Source organism: Magnolia sinica, chromosome 4, assembly GCF_029962835.1.
Source record: "Magnolia sinica isolate HGM2019 chromosome 4, MsV1, whole genome shotgun sequence".
NCBI classification, from domain to species: Eukaryota; Viridiplantae; Streptophyta; class Magnoliopsida; order Magnoliales; family Magnoliaceae; genus Magnolia; species Magnolia sinica.
Window position 1 is genome coordinate 48,355,960 of NC_080576.1, and position 9,165 is coordinate 48,365,124.

Here is a 9,165-nt window from a genome sequence, read left to right on the forward strand (position 1 = left end):
TTAAAATGTATGGACGGCATGGATAAACCACATACATCATGGTGGGCCCCACGTAGCCCCAAACAGGACCGTTCAATACCCAATTCCTGCCTAAAATGGGCGCGCACTCAAAACAAAGCCACACCACACATAGTAACACTAACTATCTCAGTCATGGAGCAATCCGTGGTTTTATTCCTCTCTCTCTCTCTCTCTCTCTCTCTCTCTCTCTCTCTCTCTCTCTCTCTCTCTCTCCGTCCCGATCTCCTTTCCCTTCCTGTCATTCTCCTCCATCTCTCTCCAATGCATCTCTAACATCTCTTTTATCTCCCTCACAATATCTTTTTGCTCAGACCTCCATTGCAGCAGCCATGAAGCTCCTACCCGAAGCAAACACACACCATTCGAAAGCCCCTTTTCATATTTTTTAGGCATCTCTTAAAATCAAAGAAATCTGAGGCTCCTCTCCATAGGTTTGATCTCTTCCACTCTTTGTATCTATTTTTCTCTCTTTTAGATTTCATGCATGTTAACTATTTGATGAAATGGCTCAAGATCCAATCCTGAGCCTGACCTATAACCCCCAAATGGATAAAAATGCTCTAATCAATCACTAGGATCTGATTGGTGGAATTTTTGGCATATGGTCAATACATGGCAACACACCATAGATGAATGTTCTGGATCACATGCATATGTGCCATGTTTGCTGAGATTGAGTGCTTGATAACTAACTTGGATGTCAGCATTAAATGCATTCTCTTTGTTATATATGGTGGGTAGAATTTTTTATTTATTTATTTTGGTTGTATATCACTTACGGGCCTTCCTTACAACTGATAGAGCATGTTTTATTGACACTGATTTTGTTTTAGGAACTGCATGCTTCATATGTATAATTTTGTTTGTTTATGCTGCAGAAAAGCAATGTTATTGACTTTGGTGTGATTTCAAAATAGACATCTGTAGTTCCTGTTCTCTTGATTTTGTTCCTTTTTTTTCTTGGTGCCTGTTCGCTTGGCCTCTGCATCAGCGATGAGGGGGTCACTTGACGCCTTCGATCTCTTTGTTTCTTTCTTCTACTTAATGAAACCGTTATCTAAAAAAAAAGGATGACCTTGCAGGAAAAAGTGATTGTGCCAGAATTCGTAAGCTAGACTATCAAAATCATGGGATCCACTTTAGATGGGTCATGAATAAAGATTATGCTGCGCCAATGTCCTACTTGTTGACCAGTAGACATCCAATGAACGGTTAATTTAAAAAATATTCTTCTCTCCTAACCTAATGAACAACTGTCAATTTAATCAGGGGAGGTAGTTTTGCACACCATGGTCTAATTGATGAGTAAGTGGCTCACCATGGATTAGACTTGTGGATTCAATTTTTTTTTAATTTTTTTTTTTTTTTGGCTGAGCTAGGGTTCAGGTCAATGCCTGAATGGTTTCTCAGTGAAGGCCTACCTTGTTCCAGACCGATTTCTGTCTTCTCTTTCTAGTTGAATAGACTAGAAGACATGTTTTAATCTAAGAATTAGCTGCTCTAATTTCTCAAGCACTAGCTGTTTCTGTCTTCTCTTTCTAGTTGAATAGACTAGTAGACTGCTGTAAATTACTTCCACAGTCCATTTTCTAGTTGTTTCTAATTTATAGTTGGGTTTGGCTTCCTATTTAGCTCTAAGGTCTTTTATGGTCGGTTTTCAGCTTTTCTGAATTAGATATTTTATATGATTATAGGTCCTGTTGCTGGTGACATGTTCCACTGGCAAGCAACAATTATGGGACCAACAGATAGCCCCTTTGCAGGTGGTGTATTTTTGGTAACCATTCGCTTCCCACCATCTTTTCAGCTTTTATGTATGTTGTACCTTCATTTACCTCTAATTGTTATCTACCAGGGATCCAATATTAATCATATGGGACCAAAAGGCTATGATTATGATGATGGTGACAATGATTGAATTTACATTTGGATTTTCATGTAACTAAGGTTTGCATGATTGCATTCTCTGTCTTTGAATATGAAAATTGTAAGCCATCAAGGTGGATTGCAAGTTCTCTTAGCCCATTTGGGTGAGGTTCTTCAAAACCTTCAGGGTAGCTTGGGTAATGCAATTAGAAAGATTGATGCATTCTTTGAGGTTAGGCTTGGGTAACTATCCTTTTTCTTTATTCCGATCTATATATTTAATTTGTTCTTTATATTCTTTGAATTTGTAGCTATGGTTCGACCAAGTGTGGTCTAAGGCAACTCTAAGCATTTGAAGGAGTGCAAGCGATCCAAGGTTGGAGTACATACAGTGTCGCTAGGCATGGTATTAATAGATTTGCTTCTAAGGTAACTTTGGTGGCATTTCCAAATGCCCTAATGCCTATAGCTTTCCTTCTGAAAATTAATGTATTTTTGATGAGTTCTGCAATCATAATAGTGCAACTGTTTATTTCATTTCTATCAATCTTTAAATTTCCTATTAAATATGGACTATGATTTTCTTGAAGTTAGAGCCATGTCTAGTTGATACTTGCTTAAGTTCTAAATTAAGTCTAAATAACTAGCTATGGACTATGATTTTCTTGAAGTTAAAGCCATTGTTCCACGACTGACGGCCTCAAGTTTATGAAGGTGCAATCTTCTCTCCTAACCATCAGAAAGAAAGGAAGATGTAGTCTGATTTATCAACTTATGAAGCCATGGATCAACTTTTCAAGTTCGCACTTCTCTTTTATGGTTTCAGCTAAACCAATTTCCCTGTTAGCTTTACCCAAATATTATACCCAAGTATTATTGGTTAAGAAAAGGAGAAGACCCAAATATTACGGGATTTATGCTTTTTAGGAAGGAATGCTATTTTTATAATTCCTGCTTATGAAATGTTGCTTTTGTTATTTGCTTTTGAAAATTTCTCCACTTGTTTTAGGCTTACCATAATAGCAGGAAAATACCCTGTGCTTGCAGAAATAAGTCTTCTCGTGCTGTGTAGTTGATTTATGCTTGTTTCAAATATAGGTCATGTCTATCATGTGGGCCTTGCAATGAACGTGTGAATTCAGGTTGGTTGTCACTAGCTGAAGGATAACTGGGTTTCTACTTGCCCATGATCTGTATCTGGGTAGCTAAAGCTAATGTGGTTGTCATTAGCTAAAGGATAACTGCGTTACTATCATGGTAGGCTTTTTTTGGTTTGAACTTGCTGGCTATTGTATCTAGTTTTTCATAGATTACATTTAATGGGCATTCTTGTCTGCAGTGGGCGACACTCGCAAACATGCTATCTGGATAGTTGCACCTTTTCTTCTGTATTTTGAATCCATGGTTTTTTTTTTATTGTTTGGAATCTGGACTATAGCAATCTGGCTTCTAAATCATATTATTTAACTCATGTTTTTGTTGCATGTATCTGGCCATGAGGTTAGCACCATTAAATTTGTTTGTATGTTTCTGGCCATGAGGTTAGCATCATTACTTTTGTTCATTGGGAAAGCTTTTGATACATTGTCTTTGTTTTTTTTTTTTCATGAACGACACATTTTATTAAGATGAAAGAGGCACAACCATAACAATGGGAAGACTCTCCCTAACAAGGGAAGGGCACTTAGCATGGCTATTGCCCCAGGAAATAAAATATGCATAGCTCCAACCTTTGTTTCATTTTGCAACTGAATTCACTTCACTCTTGCATTGGGATTAAAAGGTCAATTTTCAGTTTATGGGTAGTGATTCATTTCATTCAAGCTCATTGGCTGCAGTATTTACAAGAATTAAATGCCATTCCCACCTTGTGGTTTAATATTCACTATATTTTTAACCTTTAAAAAATTTTCAACACATTTTTTTTTTTCATTTCAGGTGATCTTGATGAATGGTATCAGTAGCCATGCTCTGAAGGAGCTATGTTCTGATAAAAGTTCCGATGACAAGATACCCCATCTTAATATTATCCCGAGGTTTGCAATTATCAGGAAAGATTGTTCCTTCATGGCAATTGGAGGCCCATGGAATGCAACTCAGGATGGTGGAGATCCCTTGGTTGATGATTCCTCCTTGGTTCAGTCAGCTCTTAGGTGCTTACTGCTAGTATTTTTGTATCTTCTAATCCATCAAAGAAAAAAAGAACCCATAATAAATTTGTCTTTAGGTTCTTAAATTTCAAAATATACAGATGGTATTTTGTTCACTAAGATCTAGAGTTGATTTCTTTGATAGACATGTGAAATATTTAACCCAACTTGATCTGCGAGATTCCCAGCACTGGAATCGGTTTCTTGAGGTAGTCTTGGCTCCTTTTGTACTTTCCTAGTTCATGTTTTTGTGTTGCATGTCTATTGTGTAGTTGTGATTTTTGTTTAATGGAAGTTTCAAATAAAAATTTATGATTAATCATTAGAGGAATGATGATCTAATCTAATGCTAACTTAGTTAGAAGTTAGGGATGAACAGATCATCTCAGGTATTAGTGATTTAGTGTACTTTTTTCTTGAGTTTATTTTAGTGCACTAGCAGTCAATCTAGGTTTTATATGGTTCTGATTGATTGCCATCTCCAGACTCTAGTTCCAACGGTACATTACAAGGTCCACAATGAATTCCCAACACCAATTTTTGTAAATCATAGAAAATAGTTATGGAATCAGCAATTATTCACAAATTTCTAGGAAATTAAACCTAATTTTTGCACTAGAATCAAATTTACGGCAACTCAACCAAAATTTCCAGCAATTTTGTGCAAACTCCAAGCACTAAAACATGATCTTTAGTTATGAGAAACTTTCTTAGCGATAACTGTAATTTCCAGAATCTACAGTAAATTCTAGCAATGAATATCAAAATTACTCTTCTGGTCTCAAAAAGGAAAATGATGTAATTTCTCTCTGATTCTCTAATCGGATGGTAAAAGCCTTTATATAGTAAATTGAACCTTAAATTGCCGTTGAATCCTAGCCATTGGCTGTAATACATCTCAACCCTTATAACAGATGTGAAATGATAGTCTAAGTAAATCTGTCTGCAATCCTATGTGACATAGACCCTTTATTGTTTCAAGCCCCAATTTGTGTGTGATATAATCATGAAGAAGCCTGACCCCAACGACAGTAGAATGGAACATGTTGTCAATGCACAAGACTGATCTTGAAGACAACAGAATGGAACACGTGCATTATAATCATTCTAATGTGTATTATCCCATCAGAATGACATTGGTTCGCACCACACTCTCTATTGGAGCATGTTGTCAATGTGGAATGATACTAAATGTTGTTGGGATACTATCTGCTCACTCCCTTCATCCACCCAAAAGACATTATATGGCTTTAGAATATTTGTACTAGTAGCTTCTTCACATTTGTTCCAAAACAAAGTTGTCATGAATTGACAACTTGTGCTATCCATAATATCCATTTCATGTCTCTTCTCACACTATGAATTAGATGTGGAAAGTACTTCCTCCTGACTATTTCTTTTGGGTAAGGTGGATTAACTCCTTTGAATCATGAGTCTCTCTCCTAGCCATATGAGTTGACCTCTTCCACTTCTTTTCTTCACCATCACCCCCTTATTCTTTCTCAATAACATTAATTTTCATGTTTGACATATTTTTATTGCAGCAACACTTTAGTGCTAATGATTAGTTTTGAGGTTTTGACTATTGCTTTTTACAGTGGGCTGATTTTGTTACAAACAAGTAATTTTTAGGTTACTATTTTTTCTTACTCTGTTTTTTTAAAAAAAAAAATAAATTATTATTATTTTTCTTTTTACATGTAAATGATTGCAGTAAACTATGAAAGCATATCTCTAATATGTTTTGTGTGGATGTGTCATAAAGTCAGGCTTCTAAAAGTAGTCATGTTGGGTGTCTTGTATCTGTTTTTGACCTGGCAGACATGTCAGTTTCCAATTTACGTAGTTTTTCTTTAAATTAATAAAAGCTTATGTTGTAATATGATTTCATGTATATGGTTGAATTTTTATTTGTTTTAATAAAACAACTAGTTACCTCAACTTGCCTAGGGTCTTGGTTTTGTGTACTGAGGAATTCTTCAAGTGTTTGATTTGTTGGTTTATTTATCTTTTGGCTTTGCTGCATCCAACATTTATTCTTTTAGCCCTGGTGTGAGAATCTGCGACATCCTTGTTCTGGTTGAGACAAACACTTTCAAAGCATGCTTGGGTTCTGCATTCCCTCTAGTGATAATTCCCATTTTTAGGCAGGAAATGATGAAGAGGTAGCTGATCTGCAAGGCAAGCATGACAAGGAGACAACTGATGGCATAAAAAAAATGGAGGAACCCACAGATGAAGTAAAGAGTGAAGATAAAACAGCTGAGACAAATGAGCAATGATCAAGTGGCTAAGTCAGAGAAGTCTGATGCTGCCGCAAAGGAGTCAGTTGTTGATAAAGAACTATTACAGGTGCGTAACTGAACTACATCTCTACTTATCTAATCAAACATCAAGCTCAAAAAACATTTCCAGCAATTTCGAGATGGGCTTTTTAAACTTGGAACAGGCATTTAGATTCTTCAACAGGAACCCTTCGAATGGGTCCTTTTGTCACTTGTAAGTTTATCATAAGCATGTTATATAACTGCAGTTGCAATAAGCTCACTGACTTGGCAGGTTGAAGATCTGAGGTTGATCATTCACAACTTGGGGAAGTTCCTCTCCCACAGGGATGTCAAGGTAGTGAGGCTTCTTATATGCCTTAGCATATTTCCAACTTTTCCTTTTAATTAGTGATCCATACTTTATGTTGTCTTCTTCCCTTTCACTCTGTTGCTTCTGCCATGGTTTTGTAGTAATTGCATCTCTTTTCTACTTTTGAATAGGAAAACAGTGCTTTAAAAGAATTTTTTGACAAAATAAATGTTCAATCGGAGATTGTTTTGAATGAATGATTGTAATTGAATGAGACCATGTGATTGTAATTGAATGAATGATTATGCATGAGACCATGTGATTGTAATTGAATTAATGATTATGTAGGTGGTAATTGAATAAATGAATGATTAAAAAAAAAATTAGTGTAGGCCATCACTACGGATATTAACCGTAGCTGTTAAACTAACAACCGTAGCTGTTATAAAATTCGGCATATTGCTACGGATCCAATACTACTTTTAGCTACCAATAATATCCGTAGTTGTAGGTTCTTTTGGCTACAGAAATATTTACTACGAATTATATCCGTAGCTATTGTATATTATAGCTACGGATTAAATCTGTAGCCATAGGTTTTAGACCTATTGGCTCGGCACCTACGACTACGGTCGTGCTACGGATTTAATCCGTAGCCATGGGTCTATGGCTATAGATTAAATCCGTAGCCTTTGCCCATTTTTCTGGTAGTGACGGTAATGATATTGTGATGCCCCGTCATTGTTGCACACGTGGGCGAGCGCACATTGACGGACGCTGATGTGGGTGAGGCCTAAGGGCCTGGGTGAGCTACCAGTGATTAGCAGGCTACTGTGCATACAGTGGGGTGGAACCTTGTCCCCATATCAGAAGCGTTGTGGTGGTTATATGTCGACTTACTGACTAGGAGTTGCATACTCAGCATCTGACTCATTCATTCAAGCATTCACTATCCACTTGAGCTTGTGGTGCGCAACTAAATCATTATGTGAACCTTCACTATGGCCATGATTTCGGTTGGGTACGCAACCAACCTGAGATCAAGAATTTACCACATTGAGTCTAGCTATCCAAATTTAGGAATGATACTGGTTTGGATAAAAGTTCCTTCTGATAGACACCATAGCTTGCGATACCACGTACTATCATCCCGACTCCACACGCCAGCTCTGTCATTACCCTTCCATCGTATGTTATATGGTAGAAAATGGAATTTGATTATCTTGTTCATGATGATTATCTATTTTAATGATTCATGTCACTTGTTGAATGACATGCCTATTATTGATGTTATGTTCATGATAACCTGTGTAGTTGTATGACATGATTGATTGGTGACCTACTCACCTATGACAACATGACTGATTGATAACATACATGTGGTTGTTTTGGATGTCTTTACAAGAGCACCCTGATAAGACGTATTTTACTCCTGGCCCACAGTAGATTCACGAGCTATGGTTTGCTCATACGTATGACTTACACTTTTTCAGGATGCATATAAGAGCTGCTGGAGTTTGCTATTGTTTACTTTATTCTTGTTGAGTTGGTGCACCATATTATGTGCACCATACCATGTACTAAATGTGTAACTGCCTAAATAAATTAACCATTAAAAAAAAAATCACACTGAAAATTCTCCTTATAGGACCCCAGGATCGGAATCAGGCATATGGGTGTTGGGAGCCAAGAATGGGATACTAAGGAAGCTGTCAGCACTGGATTTAGCGATCGAAAATTTTATGAGCTCGGTTTCTGAGTTTGGGGCATGACAGGAGTTAGTATCAGAGCAATAATTCTAGGGCAACCTATGTGTACTCTAATGTTTAAAAACTAGGAACACTAAGTTATCCCAGTATGTAAAACACCTGACTATAAATGTAGAACTCTCGTCCCTTGATTATTATTCTTACTTGTTTAATATTCAATTGAGGTATTCCTGGTTGTTGTGTCATGTATAGATGCTATGAATTAATTGTGATTATACACCGATCTTTGGAATTCAGTTGTTCATTTGTTTAGCACGATTGAATGTGACCTTAGTTAGAAATTTTGAGGATGAAATTTTTTGTAAGGTAGGTAAAATGTGGGATCCTAGTCTTTTGCAATATCGCTCATATGTACATGTGTCCCAACTCACACTGTTGATAGACTATACACTGCACCCTAGTGCACCTAGAAAACTCACCCAAGTGATTTATTCTGGATGATCTTGAGACCTTTATCATGTGGACCGCGTCGTCATTGCGATCGCAATGGTGAAAACCGCACATCAATCCGATGCTCTGTTAGTGAGATATGACCCATCGAATGTAAGGCCCAAATGATGTATCCAGTAACACAAGCAACCTTTATTATCCTAGGCCCATTGGACTTAAGTCCACTTTTAAAACATGGAAATTACCAACAAATAGAATAATTGCTACATGACAAAATAAGAAGCTAGCACATATAATACAAGCACTATAAGACAAAATTGGATTCTATCCCAAAACTCATCATTAACTCTCCCCATGCCTTAGAAACTAATCATGGTTCATGTCCACCTCAT

At 36.9% G+C, this 9,165-nt stretch overlaps 1 protein-coding gene and 1 long non-coding RNA gene across 3 annotated transcripts; both read left to right on the forward strand.

The window, feature by feature from the left end:
- The first annotated feature begins 204 nt into the window (after nucleotides 1–204).
- On the forward strand, nucleotides 205–2,424 carry LOC131244487 (uncharacterized). Of its 2 annotated transcripts, XR_009170322.1 has the most exons (3): nucleotides 205–452; nucleotides 1,716–1,798; nucleotides 2,199–2,424. It is a non-coding gene; the product is annotated as an uncharacterized LOC131244487 (long non-coding RNA). The 2 variants fall into 2 exon arrangements; XR_009170321.1 differs by lacking the exon at nucleotides 205–452 and having other exon boundaries at nucleotides 1,408–1,798.
- Nucleotides 2,425–3,815: 1,391 nt separating this feature from the next.
- On the forward strand, nucleotides 3,816–6,511 carry LOC131244488 (protein SHORT ROOT IN SALT MEDIUM 1-like). The gene is made up of 4 exons (XM_058244058.1): nucleotides 3,816–4,040; nucleotides 4,183–4,246; nucleotides 6,185–6,389; nucleotides 6,487–6,511. The coding sequence occupies exons 1-3, from the start codon at nucleotides 3,835–3,837 to the stop codon at nucleotides 6,317–6,319; spliced, it is 405 nt and encodes a 134-aa protein (XP_058100041.1). The 5' UTR covers nucleotides 3,816–3,834; the 3' UTR covers nucleotides 6,320–6,389; nucleotides 6,487–6,511.
- The last annotated feature ends 2,654 nt before the right edge of the window (nucleotides 6,512–9,165 follow it).

Bases quoted from the DNA above. Each gene is read 5' to 3' on its own strand.
- LOC131244488 (XM_058244058.1), top strand. From the start codon at position 3,835: ATGAATGGTATCAGTAGCCATGCTCTGAAGGAGCTATGTTCTGATAAA. The intron at 4,041-4,182 runs GTGCTTACTGCT...TTTCTTTGATAG, and splicing joins TTGGTTCAGTCAGCTCTTAG to ACATGTGAAATATTTAACCC. The intron at 4,247-6,184 runs GTAGTCTTGGCT...TCCCATTTTTAG, and splicing joins ACTGGAATCGGTTTCTTGAG to GCAGGAAATGATGAAGAGGT.